At 41.7% G+C, this 15,299-nt stretch overlaps 1 protein-coding gene across 1 annotated transcript in view; it reads right to left on the reverse strand.

Annotated features, from left to right (window-relative positions):
• Positions 1-10,787, reverse strand: part of arhgap29a (Rho GTPase activating protein 29a) — a 32,697-nt gene extending 21,910 nt beyond the window's left edge. Inside the window, exons 1-2 of the mRNA XM_026179234.2 lie at positions 10,538-10,787; positions 9,064-9,454 (exon numbers count right to left, since the gene is read on the reverse strand). Coding sequence (XP_026035019.2) covers positions 9,064-9,328 — 265 coding nt within the window. The 5' untranslated portion in view covers positions 9,329-9,454; positions 10,538-10,787. The remainder of the gene's footprint in view (positions 1-9,063; positions 9,455-10,537) is intronic.
• Between the last annotated feature and the right edge of the window lie 4,512 nt (positions 10,788-15,299).

The following is a 15,299-nucleotide window of genomic DNA, read 5'->3' on the forward strand; positions in this document are numbered from 1 at the left end:
ATAGTTGAAGGATTTCTGAACACTGGTAAAAAAATAAACACGCCTCTGGGAAGATCATTCTGTTTTCCCTTGGGAAATCTAAGGACTCTGGAGTGAGGACTTGTTTGAGTACCAAAAACTCCCCATTGTCCCTGGGGCAAATGGCAAACAAGTGGGATTGGTCACCTCATGGGCCTGCTACATGAAGCATTTATGGAACATAAATCACAACAAAGGCTTTCCACAGGAAAGAAGGAGAGGAGTTTGTGCTTATCTTTGTCCAAGTGTGACAGTTAGCAGAGGAAAGATTGTAAGGAGTAGTAGGGGAGGAGTTTTAGTTTGATGGGAGCCAGAAAAAAAAGTGTGTGGGGGGGTTGTGTGTTATTTGGGGTAGTACTCTTACTGGGGATTTGTCCAAAATTTACCCCAGCACCCCACATCCCTGCTTCAGAGGGGGTTATGAGGGAGGGAGTGAGTGAGAGACATTCCTGGGCATAATAAGCCCTGGTGAATGAAGGCTGCAGAGGGATCAGACTCTGATCCTGATGAGAAGGAGGCCGCAGATCAGGAGCTGCTCAGAGGCTGCCAGCAACGCATTGCCAGGTTTTTACTTCATTAGCGTCATGGAAACCCAACATTCCAGCCTCTTGTTTGGGAGCGCGGACGGGAGTTGCGGGAGCGAGGAGTGGAGGGGGATCCATAATGAAAACATTGTCAGATCGCTCACCACTGAGATGACACGTCAACACCAAAACACTGTGGAGCAGATGCTCTCTTGACACCTTCACGTGATGGACTTCAAGATTTAACATTAAGTTTAGGATGCATACTTCCATTTGATAAGATTCATGATTGGTTTAGGCTACGTAGTATGCAGGAAAGACATGTGGCACATCAGTGAAGCAGTGACGTGCACAGGAATTATTTGCCCGAGTTGTGTCTGTTTGGTTCTCAGAACAAAAAAGGATTTAAAACAAACAAACAAAAGACAAAAAAACATATTAAACTTAGACTAAATAAAAAAAATAAACCTTCTACTTCACGTTACCCACAATAAAAGAATAACCATATAATAAAACTAGCCGCTTTTGTTGCAACCCCAACGTCTTTGCTTGATGTGTACCACATGCCAGCTTTCACTTTTTGGGCCTTCAATGATTCGACTCTTTGAGGCACAAAACTTCCACTTGGGTCTGACACAATATGACTTGGCAACATTCCTTTTGCTGCGACCCTAGCTATGCTCATTCATGCATTGCAAATCATGGGAGCAATGTATTATTTATGCTTCAAAACATTTGAGAGGACAGAGGCTGCGCATTGCCACAAAACGAGTGTGAAATCGCTAAACGTGTCACGACCGGGTCTGTGCCGCTCCGATCAGATGGAAGCAGCTCAAGGCAGAGGGGGCTAAATAATATGTTGGACAGGCAACCCATGACTAATGTCAATCAAAACCACTCCATGTGTCCCATTGAATAAGACCGCAGCAGGACATTCCTTTGACTCACCCCCTAAATAACCAGCTGGCACTTTGGAGTGGCAGTAACTTGAGCATTCATCAAAAGCTACGGTAAGATTTGCTAAGCATAGTTTGACCCTTAGGTCTAATAATCAATCACTGTCTGACTCAATAACCTTTTTATTGTAAAGGAGTCATATTTAATTGGCAAGAGTGAAATGCCACTTTCTACCACCTCTCTCACTTACAGGCAAAAACGACCTCACCACCATTTCAAACTATTTGCGCGACTATAAGGCAATCCTGCGAAATAGGTCCACTTAACCTTTAACACTCTGCCAGGTCACTGCAATGGGTGGCCTATAGATCCCCTCGATATCCCCCCTCCCCATCAAACTTCCTGTGGTCAACGGCCGTGTTCCACCTCTGTCGACAGACCACCGGCAGCCTGCTCTGTGGATTAGCAGATTACACTCAGCTGGTTAAAAAAGGCAGGGGAACATCGCCTACGTTTCTATGCTCATGCCAAACCATTCCCTGTTGCTTTACCTTTGAAGCCATTTTCCCATGGCTGCATGCACAAAGAGCTGTCATTCAAGAGAAGAAAAAAAAATACCCTTAGGCTAGACACGCAGCACCTTCTACCCAGGTAGGGGGCTTTTTTTGTTCCCACTCTGCTGGGAATTGCCTTTTTCAAGCTTGTTAGCAGTTAAAAAAAATAATTAAGAAAACGTGCCATCATGTTAACAGAGAGAAGAACAAACTATAACCATATTAATAACAATTACAAAAATCCAATAACATGTTAAGACAGGTGAAAAATCCCAAGATGTGTTTCTCTAATGACACATTTACCCATCAGATATTTCCCTCTTTAATCCTTTGAATAGAAATGAGATGCCCAGTAGAGTGAAGAATTTGTTTTCATCCTCTTTCATTTCTATTTGGAGCCGTCTGTCACAGACGAAAGACAGGCGACCTTTCTCTCTAGATATCCCCCCAGATCACCACCCTGCCGCTGTCGCCCACTGTGGACGCAAAGCCCTGAAGGCTGGCATTCCAACTATGCTTCTTTTTTTTTTAAAGAGAAACTTCAAATACCCCCACAGTGCAACCTCTAGTTTGCAGCCAAGCAGGCCAGGCATTAGACTGAAGAGAGTACGGGCAAAGGAAAATCTGCAGGACAGAGTTGGGAGAGCTGTCCAACAAGTGCACAGATGGGCCCCTTTAGTACACCTGTCAAGGGGCAGAATTGGGTGGTGAGGAGGCTGAGGTTGGGGGCAAACACTGCACTGAGAACAAGAGCACACTGTTTAGCTTTACTAGCATTCTAATCCTGGGAGAATGGGCTTTGTGGACTAAAAAGCTTTAAAAAGACCCTCAAAACACAGTTACTTTCATAACTGTCAAGGCATTTAATTGACTGAAACAGTACATTTCAGTCAATAAAAAACATTCAAGAATTCCACGTTTTGTGAACTTAGCACATTGCTTTGTATAGCTCCAACTTGAACTACACCGAATATAAAAAAGGAATCTGGGAAAACCATACCAAGCATTTTAACTGAGCACATTGCACTGTTTTGTTTCTTGCAATTAACAGCGTGAGCAGACTCAGAACGTGCACAGGAGCGAAGGCATTCTGGGCTCTAGAGCCAGTGCTAATCTGCCACTCTTCTGTAAAAGCTTTCAAAGTTATGAACCAAGGAGTTTTCTCTTATATTAGTCATGACCTATTTCTGTTCTATCAAATGACTGGGAAGGTAATGGTTTAATTTTTGTGCTTATAATTCAATGAATGCACTCCCATCAGCTTTGTTGGCAGGTACCAACAGAGCTATGAGCTGTAAACAGCGTGGGGTTGGTCCAGTCGCATGCAAGCATGCACCAAGGTTAGGGTTAGCCCTGCGACAGACCAGCAACCTGTCCAAGGTGTACCCCACCTGAGATAGGCTCCAGCCCCCTGCAACCCTGAACTGGATGAGCACCATCATGCACCGTCAGCATTAATTTGGATATCCCCGTTTAATGGATGAATAATTTGCACCATAGAGTCTTGATGTCATTGCATAGTCTCAGTAAATCTTCAGCCTTCAAGTTTAATTAAAAGAGGCAAAAGAAAGTCTTACACAGACAAAGAGTCCTTTAATAAATCTATTATCTGTATTCTGAGTAATATTAATAAGAATAACATGACACTGCTATATGCCTGTTTTTCACACACATAGAAAACATCTTCAGTATCCATTTTTTATATGGGCAAAAACCTTCTACTCTATATATGAAAGAATACCCAAGGGCTGATTCTCTCAAGCACATTCCCGCTTCAGCTCCCACAGTCTATCTAAACCTCTCGTGCCCAGTGTGGGAATCCTGGAGCTTTATCTCGGTGTGTGGCAGACATCGACAGCCTCTTGGAACAAAGCTGCTCCCACAACAACAGTGCCCATAAGTGTAAATCTTTCTGGAGTGTACGAAGGAGAGGGATACGCACAGAGAGGGAGCTTCCTAGGGTTCCAACTTGAAAACAACTTACAAATCTTCAAGTCATGTTGGACTATCAAACTCAACAAGTCTGCATGGCTTTGCCACCTGTATACAGCCTGCCTTCAGTGTACACATTGTTGTTGCCAAAAGATAGATAGTCAGCTCAGTGCGCTCTGTACAGGGTGCATCATTACATGTTTTGTTCCCCCAGTCAGAGAGGATAAATTGACCTGCCATATGTCACAAGACTCTGTACTTTAATCCTAGGGAGGGAGAGAGAACAATCCAAAAATCTATCCAACTCTAGCCCATCAACTAATACCAAGACAATGGCTGTGCTTTTAAACAAGGATCCCCCAGAACAATTAAGCTAATGTAATAAATCCAGTTAGGAGGCTTAATTTACAAGATAAGTGTCCAGCATGATTAAATCGAGATCCCAGGAATCCCAAACCTTGCATGTAAGTACATATTGGGGAGACTTATTATCTTGTGCTCAGGATAATTTACAGCAACTTTAAATACAGGCACAGTAAAAGAACCATAAAAGGAACTTTTTGGAGGCAAGAAGAAGCTTGCATGCATTACAGTGGATCCCAGACCCAGAGGGAGAGACTGTCTAAACACAGCATAGCTGCGGCCATTAAGAAAGTCTGGAACGGTTAGTGAAAAGTACAAGAAGGGCTAATTTTAGGCTGGTATTTCACAAGCGGTGATTTGGAATACAAATTACGAAAATAGCATTAGGGCTTTCTCTGAGGACCCAGATCAGAATCACTTTCCCACAGAGCCTTTTCAGCATGGCAGGATATTCAGCCGGCTTTCAAAAAAAAGACACAAAAATAAAAAGACGGGCACTTACGTTATGACATGTGGGAAAATATTTTCACTTCAACAAAATTTCAAAAAAAGTCCAAAACGCCAATATGCAACTTGCTAAACTTACATTACCCATGAATGAACCAGCTGAACCAATTTCTTTTTTCAAGGTGTATTACAGGATGCCGTTACACATTACTCAACACCTGCAGGTCACTTTTAGAAGCCACCTGTTAATCATTAAAATCCAGAACAACACAATCTAAACCTCTGAAAACCCACACTGATTAACAGAGGACACCTACCACTCAAAGGCTGAATTAAAGAGGGCAGCCATACGAGTCATCCATTCCCCCTGACAGATCATAACCGTGACAAATGATGACGAAGCTGTAATAAAACCCAGTTTTTATGTACGTGTACTGCACCGCAGGCATTTCCAGAAAGAATGATGGGAACTGTGCAATATTTGACAATCACAGAGCTGCTGAGGCCACGGGCTTTGGACACATCAGCATTCACGTGCTGCACTGAAATCTCACTTCATTTATAATGCATGATTAAAGACTTGGCTTTAAACCCCATTGTGGCCCACTTTGTCAGCATGTAATTCAAGAGATTCGCTAAACAAGTGTGTGTGGTTTGTTCTACAGCAATGTAGGGTACATGTAACATGAGTGTAGGACACACACAATGAACTAAGCAGTGGATGCAGATCTGAGTTTAAGATTTTCTATGTGAAGTTGCGTGTTTATAGTAGTCACAATATATCAGCAGTCCACAAAAGCAGTCCATAGAAAAATACAGGGTGTCAAATTAAGGCAGAAACAGGGAACAGATATTTGACCGACAGGGAAACGCCCTGACACCGATGCAGGGAATATATGAAACACCGCATCAGCTGCTGTTAATGCCTTGTTACAGCATGCTAATCTGGTTAAAACTGTTCTGTTCAAAGACTGACCAGACAACTAGAAAAGCATCAGAATTACACGATTTACTCACTGTGCTCGGGTCTTTTCCCTGGTTTTTCTTATTCATCTCCTCCCTGAAAAGCCCTGCTGGTTTTACACAGCAACAGCACAACTACATTGAAAAAGCTCAAATCAAAGCTGTCTGTATGCAGACGGACTGCTTGTTTAGTCTGCCACCATCTTTAAATTCAACGGATTTGTAAAGTAGTTAAGCCGACAGCAGCTGTCCACATCTCTCATTCTATCAGCAACACCTGCGATGTGCAGGAATGAGGCTAAATTGAACATTTTAAAGCTTTTGTTGCTATTTAGCTTCTACATAAAATATAAGTCCATTAACAAACCATATTATAGTCTTAAATATTACACTAACCGGCTTTATTATGGTTGAGTGAAAACACAAAACTGGGCCAGTAAATGTCTGAATGACCTACACTGAATGGTTTGCTTAGTGTTGCAGTTTTCCTTATTGCGCAGCTGACACATGAAATTGGCCACGATCCTCCTCGGTACTCACAACAACAGCGATGGCACACCTATCGTATCAGGACAGGCACTCCCTCACCTCTAAAATAGACGATGAGAAGCAACAGTCTGTTGCTTGGAGTTTGTTATTTGTTGTAAGAAGACACATTAGGGGCTAAATAGTTGCTTGACAAATCATATGATGGAAAGACTCTACTTACAGCTGTACGCAAATGCCATGAGGGCAAACTCCACAGCTCATCTGCAAAACAATATGTCAAAATAACAATCCCCTCCATCCAATTACTAACAAGTCTTTCACAAGCAACCACTGGACAAAGTCACGCCCCCAAAAGTATCTGTCACACTGTGAATATGACATGTTGTCAACATTGACCCAACAGCAATCCAGGAGGATAAACAGATTTCTCTTAGCAAAAGACAATTCAGACATGCGTCACTGACCCACAACTCAAGAGGCACTAAGTACTAATCACCATTTAAGGTTGATGTGCATTGCCAGAAAAATAAAACACAGGCTGAGAAAAGCCCCTGTGGGATCAGTCCTGCGGTCAGCAGCTATTCTGGACTTGGGAAAGAATCGTTTCTGCAAAAAGTTGCCAGTTAGCAGAAGCATGATAGTCTGGAGATGCCTCCTGGGACAATGAGTGTCAGACTCACATCAGTGACTGTGAATACAGGCAGTGTTACAGGCTACAGGGGCTCTGAGCTGACTGTCGCTCGTCACTCTGTGTCGTTAAAAAAAAAAGGAGGGTTCCCTCCAGTTTCAGCAAGCGCTGGGGGTAATGAGAGGTTGCCTCTATTGTGAAGCACCACAGAAACAATATGGCCATAAATTTTGGGGGTGGGGTGGGAGGAGGCCTTGGGGTGTTAAATCAAACCCAATCCGAGCACAAGTCAGCGACTTCCAACAATCTGTTAGCGCACTCCCTTAATGCCCTGAAGCCCTAAACCTTAACAATGACATGACAAGCAAAAACCACCCTGATACAATCAAGATAAAGACTTATTTCCTGAATCAGTACATATTGCCAAGTTTGGCAGCCTCTCTGTAAGACCCTGCCCCGTGCTTGCATGGGTTCACGATGTAACAATCAGCCTTTAAACATTACTTCTAACTCTACCTTTTGCTTGAGCCGCGATCGACTTTTTTGCCACTTCCCCCAGTAGCGGGCAGATCCATTTTCTGCATCGTAATCTGCCCCGTTTTCCCCAAATCTGCCCTTTCCTGTACTTAGCCAAAATAAGCCTTTCAATGGGGATACTCACAAGCTTTGCAATCACGTGTTGGGATCTCAACGACTACACTGGCATGACGGAGCCTGTGCTTACTAGACCTGTAAATGATGTGCAGTTACATAGGCAACGACTGTAATTAGCATTAGGAGACAAACAGAGATTACAAACCGGTTTCTTAACCCCAGTAACCAAAGGCAAAAATATCTACAATGACAGCTATGCAACCGTGATCCACAGCGAGAACCTGCGCTAGCACTCTATGTATTGACTTTGATATATTAAATCTGCTATTAAACTAAATGAAAACACAACTGTCTGTTGATTACACTCGACCAAGTCGTCAATCATAGAAAATGTGACGCGGTAAAGGCTTCAAGGTATATTTCCTAAATAAAGTCTCCTCCTGCCCCCATAAAACTGGAGACGTCAGTCGCTCGCACATGATGATTTACTGCTTTGATCTGCGGCGTGCTGACGGGTCGCTGAAAAGTCTCTCAAGCTGCCCAGCCGGGTCAAGCACCTTTGCTGACCTTTGCTGAAAAAAAACCCAAAAAAAACCACTGGGATTCCTTTTTCCTAAAGCTTGAGTGTCATGGCAGTGCTAATGGGGGGAAAAGGGGACAGCCCCACCACCATATGTACCTTGACCTCATCTTAATAAGACCTGGGGATTAACAAATCTGGGTCTCATCCAAAAGCTAATGCACAACGTACCAAAGCAGGAATGGCGTAAACCTCAGTCCAGACCTTACTTCCCTGTAGATTGGTAACTGTCTAAAGGAAACGCATTAATAACTGGCTTAGTATTCCATCTAAATTCCTTACTGTCAGTATAGCCCAGCTGGAATGCTGCTGCTGTTGTTTTGGGGGGGGGGGGTTTGTATCACGTTTAAAACAGATCAGAGCGGCGCCAACTTTTTATTCAATTCTCACTGTGTATTTTGTCTGAGACCAATTAAAAGACACATTCTTTTCTACTTTACAGGAAAGATAAGAGCCATAGTGAAAGTGAGATAAGGCAGGTTCACTGACTGTGCAGTCAAGGCCGGGACATGACAAAAACAGGTAAATAGGGTCCGGACTGTGTCCTCTGCGGTGACAGCAAAAGTATGTGCACAAGAGCGGACCGGCAGCTACATTCAGCAATAAATCGCCGTTCCAACACTACTCAGCACTTCTGTGTCGTGAGAAGCCCGGCGTTTAAAGACCAATCAAGTGTTTTGGTTTTTTTATGACTGAAACAGAATAATAAAAAAGCAGAGGAGGTGTGCAGTGTTTAGTTAAGAAACAGGCAAACATTGCTAATACATGGAAGTACTCATTGGTGTAATTTGTTGAAAAAGCCCACATCCACAGCAGGCACACTGTTGTGGAAACAAACCACTCACAGTTACCCCCAAAGACACTCTCATAACAGCAGAAAGAGTCCAGATTAAGCGAGCCTTCTGATGCGTGTACACCTAATATGGTAACTAATGTGGTAATAATAACTGAACTGTTCGTTATTATCTATTGTTTAGTCAGGAGAGTGTTTGTGTCACTTTTAATCAGCTGTAGATTTTTTAAAGGTGGTGGCACATGTGCCGTGATGATTGCATTCTCTTGTTTCTAACATACCTTTGGAGTTGAACACCTCTTTGAGTTGCAGAAGCACGTCAGCAAACTTGCGCACGTCGCTGACCAGCTGCATGATGTAGTTTGGGTCGGAGGCGAGGACATCCGGGTTGTCCAAGCTCACCGAACCGCTCTTGGAGGCTCTGGCAGGTCCTGCTGAACTCATGCTGGAGCTGGAGAGTCGGGAAATACCCAGAGAGAGTTTGGTTCCACCACCACCACCGCCCGATCCTCCGCCAGAACTTTGGCGCAGCATGGCAGCAAGCATGCCTTTATGGTCCAGTGGCCCTCGGGCCTGATGCCTGGTGTCCTTCAGATCAGCTCTGTTCTCAAACTAAAAACAGCACCCCAGCAGGGATGAAGAGCACTCCACAGAGAGAGAAGGTGTCTAATCCTGAAACATGAAATTACAATAAGATGACATTACAAAGCTTTTCCACAACTTCAATACAACCACATGTGAAATCAGAGAGGACATAAACTTTTAACAGCAACATGTACAACAAGACTATTTTTCATCCAGCTTTGCCACTGCTAGAAATCTTTTACTGATAATCAGCATACTCAGAAATCATATCAGGCATTTGTTGATACTCAACAGGTGGATTTTCCACGTTTTCTATGGCACTGGCAATCGTGACAGTCTGCAGTGAGCATGAAATGGTCAATATGTACAGTTCGCAAGCAGTGTGGTGCTTTGAACAATGTGGAAAACTGCTGTGATGTGAATTCATCGAAATAATCTGCATTTTCACGCAGTAATTATTTAATTTACAACATTTACAGCACAGAACATAATGTGACAGAGACCACCAAACTACAGATTACTACTGCTATTACTACAATGTACTGACTAGTGTAGCGTTTCTGCACGTTTGGCGCATTACCACATTCAACACAGCAGTCATGAAATGTTAACGTTCAAATCTGTAGCTATAATGTTATATACAGCCCTGTGTATAGTGTTATGAATCTAAAAATGACGTTTCAAGTTAATTTTAAACAGCGGGGCGATTTTTGACTTGTTGCTAACTCAAATAAAGGCCAGATTTAATCCTCGTTAAAGCCAGTGAAACATTATGACAGAGTGGGTGATTCGGCGTCCATAAATCTAAACTAGCAACACTCTGATCATAAAATATCATCTTTTGCTGCCTTCTCCGAGCCAGCCCGCGGCCACCATTTGAGTTTAGCTGAGCAGAATGACTGGAAGAGAAAAGTGAAGTTCAGCATAAACTCATTCATCTTTCGTGGTAAAGAGACTTTGTGTTTGTGTCGTAAAGTTCGTTATCCAACAATAAAGTAAAAAAAAGATAAGCACGAAGTTCGCGTGGATCTAAATAAAAGAACTGCGACTTAACCCGCACTTTTTATTCACTTCTCTATCCTATTTTGTTAGCTTGAAGCATTTACCAGCACACATATTCTACAGTAGAAACTCAAAAAAAGTTCTAATCTATCAAATAAAATCACATACCTGCCGTTAAGTCCTGAAACATTGCAGCCCGAAAAATCCTGAAGCGAAAAAGTGTCCGATGGGCAGCATTAAAAACACATAAATTAATCCACAGACACCGCTCTGTCCTTATCTTCACAGCTGTGTCCCAAACCCTCCGGTGTCCGCCTCAGCCCCTCCGTGTTCCGTCAGCTCTTCTCTCCATGTGATGTAAACTGGAGCTCGGTTGGGGTGTGTGTGTGACCTCACTGGCATTTTTGTGGTCTCTCCCTTAACAACAGGTGTCTGGAGTTTTAAAGTGAAAAGCACACCAAACTAGAAGGCTGAACCTTCCGGTCATTCCTTTCAAAATAAAGGCGTAACTTCAAACACCATATGTTCTATTCTTGTTTTATAAAAACTGCCACCGCTAGGGGCGCTGTGATGCCGGACGGGGAGGTCTATTTAATGAGTGACTTCACCTGACTCAGGCTCAGGTGCTGCGCTGAATTTTTGCTTCTATTTTTATCAGAAAGCCTTGGGAAGAAGTAAGTTAAGTATTAAATTGAAGGTAAACAGTGTATAAATGAAACTTTTTTACCAGTGATGTGATGACTTTAAATGATAAATAGTTTGGACATTATGATAACAGTATGGTGATTTTAACATCATGATCACTTTGCGGTTACAAAACATGTAACAAGGTGCCTGGTGCTAAGCTCTCAGAAAAGCAAGAGTGATTAAACCTTTATTCTGAAAATAAAACTATCTATTCCAACCGATTTGACATTTTCTGACAAAACTATTTTTGAAATGCCATTCATAGGTCACTGGTTCTAAAATAAAGTAAACACTGAGTATAGGTTAATTGACTCCTTTGCTGATTACTGTATATGGTGTATATACAGGCATGCATGCAGGCAGCAAAGATTTCACTGACTTCGCCTGGATTGCTTATGTAAATGTACTTCTACAGCAAATCTGTATGGCAGACACATTTGGTTTGCACTAGTTTCCCATTTGCAATTTGTTTTTCTTGGATCAGGACGTTTTTTGGACATGGGACATTCCTTTGGGAAAGGCACACCACTCTGTGTCCTTTTAAAGGAGAAGAATGAGTGGGAACTGTGCTTGCAGGACACGGACAAGCTTTCTAAACTAATGCCTGGTGACTTTTAAAATCAGTACCCAGATGATAATAATTATATATTTAAAAGTAATAACTGTTTGCTTTTTTTGGAGGGGGGGGGGGTTAGTACAGCCTACCCATAAGGTCGATTGTCCCCATGAACTTGATAGTTGTTTAGATCTAATGACTCTGAATAGAAATGGGGCTGTTGGTGGATACATTTTGATTTTTACAAACTGCTCTTAGGTGCTGAGTCATTTGCGTCATGGATACTTGTTTTGCCCTCATGAGATTTCCTACAAGGACAAATAATCATAGATCTCTAGATGAACATCCCTGGAAAATCTTTACACATCAAGTCAGCTATCTGACAATATAAAGTAAGCCCTGCTTTTATTTCCCACAAACCAAACATTACTTTCATCTGTTAATCAAACGTTCTTACTTTGGATGTGAGTACGTTTCCGATGTATACAGTAAAACGGGACAGGAGGGAAAAAAAGCATATCAGCACTGAAAATATCCTTCGCTTGCGACCTCAGTTATATATTACATATGACTGAATGAATTACTGTACTTGTGCTTGCAGCGGGATGCCGATTGGTCTACCAAATGGTCCTGAGAGTCATTGCCTTTTTTCACACCTTGGCTCAGGTGATGTCTCAGATGATAAATAACAGGTCAACAACCCTCAAGTCCACTCCCAAGGGGGACAAGGGGACTTGTGTGTTGGTCCATATTCAATAAATCTGAATTTGTCGTGGGGAAATACAACAGTTGGGGTTTAGAAGAGCCACAATACTGTGAAATCAGTCTGTGTTTGGCTGCATGTGTATGGATGTGAGTCTCCTGTGTTACGTGGTATGACATACAATAAAAGTAATACAGTAACAGCCCAGGTCTGAGTGTCAATACTGTATGTGTGTTAAAGAATAAAAAGCTTCAAATTACAGCATTGATTGTTTAAATAATGCTTATTGATACTCAGTGGCCATAAAGAAGGGCTCGACCCAACCCTCTTTCATCCTGTCACTCGTATCAATGAGTGCTAAAGATAAGGAACAAAATAAGCTCTTAGCTTTTTTTAATCTCTTGACACAAATGTAATGTGAGCACATGTGACTGACCAGGTTAGACGTCTATAGTGAGCCTTCAGGCTGACACAGACACTTTGATAATAACAGGGTCACCAGTGTGGATTCCTGCTCTCCTCACTATGAAACACTCTCACATTGTCTGTGGTTCATTTTTCACTCTGGTTATGGTCTATATAACTAAGCAGGTGTTGACGCGTCAACAGTAAGTCAGTTACTGAGTGACGGTCATACTGGCTGGATGGATGCAGAGTGCAGTGTTAATGCCGTCGCTCAGCTGGTCAGTAGCAGAATTCTTAGGAAACTAATCTGACAGAGGTTGAATGATATTCTGATGCTGTGCAGTGGACTGAACTTTAAAACATTTTTCTTACTGTTTCACTTGTTTTAAGCTCCCCGTCAGTAGATGATTGAAAAATCAGTTTCTCAGGTCACTCTCTATCGCACTGGGATATAGAGCATTGCCTAGGGCCAATCACAAACCACAAGACCCACAGAGCCTTTGAGACAGTCAGGCACAATGTGACCTCTGTGGCCCATAACAATATCAAACATCAGCTTCAAAAAAAGAAAGAGAAACCCCACCCTCGTGTCTCAAAAATGTGGAATGTTGCCACTTAAGCTAGTTGTTTTATGAGCCTTTTGCCAACACACACACACACACACACACACACACACACACTACTGATGGGTGTAATATCATTGGTATTCACTGCCCTCTAGTGGTGAAATTGAAGATCCCATTTAAATCCTGTGATACTTCTGCTAAATACTTTTACATGACATTTACCAGAATACATAATCATGATCAATATTTGTTCTCTGGTACACATATTTACTGAGTAAGTGTTTTTAATGTAAATTTGAGATATTTTCAATGCTAATTATTTATATTATAAACTCTGTACAGTCAGAACTGATTTCTTTAGAGGTATCATTCTTGATGTTGTCTGTCCACTTTTGATTTTCCCTCTACATTTCACCTTTAAAAACTATTTACTTTTCCTTTTCCTTGCTTGGTATCATTCTTTTCAGCACAACCTCACGTGTCTGAATTTACAGTCAAGTTTTACATTTTGACTTACTGTATTAACGCAATCAATAACATGCCACACAAATTATTTGTGCCACTTCAAAAAATTATTTGTCCCCTTTAAAGGAGAACATCACAGCCTGATACCTGCAGGTCTGACAGCAGCAGGTGTATCACTGCTCCTGTTTCTATCTGGAGACAGCAGTCACCTCATTGTTCTGGCACACAACACTAAACTATCCACAACACTACACACTAACTACACAAGACAACACATTCACTACACACTCCAAACACGGCAAACGTCACAAATCTCTCACGTCTCAAAACTCGCTCTCTCTCTTTTTCTGCTGTCTTTCTTTCTTTCTGTCTCTCTCTCTCGCAGTCACTCCTAAAACCTCCCTCTCTTCCTAAACTACCAAATGTCATGTTGCCATATAATTTTTTGATTGGTCGACATGGTGCATTTTTCCACCAACACAAACGGGCAGTTATTTGTTTTGTTTTTTGGGGGTCATAAGCAGAGAGTGCTTGCTAGCGCTGTCCTTAGACAGTAAACCTACGAAACTGCTGCTGCTACTACTGCACATTCACCTAGTGTATATACACTATATGTCTGTATATATATAATGTTCTTCCTCTACACCCCCCCCCCAATTTTTGCACATGTCGAGGAGCGTGTCAGGCTACATTTCACTGTGTGTTATACTTGTATAACTATGCATGTGACAAATAAAGAACCTTGAACTTGAACTTGAAACTATTGAGGAGAAAACACGCCTACGTGGCCTATCAACACAATTTAAAAACTGGTATATATCACCTTGTTGCTTTGTCATCTTAAAGTGGTCATGTGCTTGGCTTACCACGACTACTTTATTCTTCCTCAGTCAAACTGCAGCAGTCATGCGAATGTTTGACTGAGGTCTGTGGATATAAGAATATAGGTTAATAAGTTAAGAATATAAGTTAATTTTCCTGAAATGTATGTCTCTGTTTTCTGTCTAGTCCAAAGCAAACAGAACAGCATTAAAAAATGTTTAAAAAAAGTATTTCAAGATAAATTCTTTACTAGTTAATTATGTAAAGCATATTATGACCACTAGAGGTCAGTGTTTCGCGTATGACGTAGCGTTAAAGCAGACACAATAATATCGGTACGTTTCCGGTAATTACCTCAAATTAAACCCTAAGTAACGATTAAACGCATTAATTCCAAGGTAGATATAAATAGAAAATAAAAATAGAAAAAAGAATAGATTTATACTTTTGTCGCTTTTCTAATATGCAAATATTTGTAGTGTTTGATCCGGTAGAGACCTTCAAAATAAATCTTACAAAATTAAAATTTCACAAGTAGATAAATGAAACTAAAGTGAAATTCTTCTCGAAATAGTAACGTCTGTTTACAGTGTAATATTACCCCTGTCACTTTATAGGCATTAAATATACACTCGGTCACCCTGTTTACCATTTTTATTTTCGGGGCCTTTATTTTGAAACACACGCAGCTTACATGCTATTGTGATTCTTCCTGATGCGAAGGAT

The sequence above is a fragment of the Astatotilapia calliptera genome, chromosome 9, assembly GCF_964374335.1.
Source record: "Astatotilapia calliptera chromosome 9, fAstCal68.1, whole genome shotgun sequence".
Taxonomy (NCBI): domain Eukaryota; kingdom Metazoa; phylum Chordata; class Actinopteri; order Cichliformes; family Cichlidae; genus Astatotilapia; species Astatotilapia calliptera.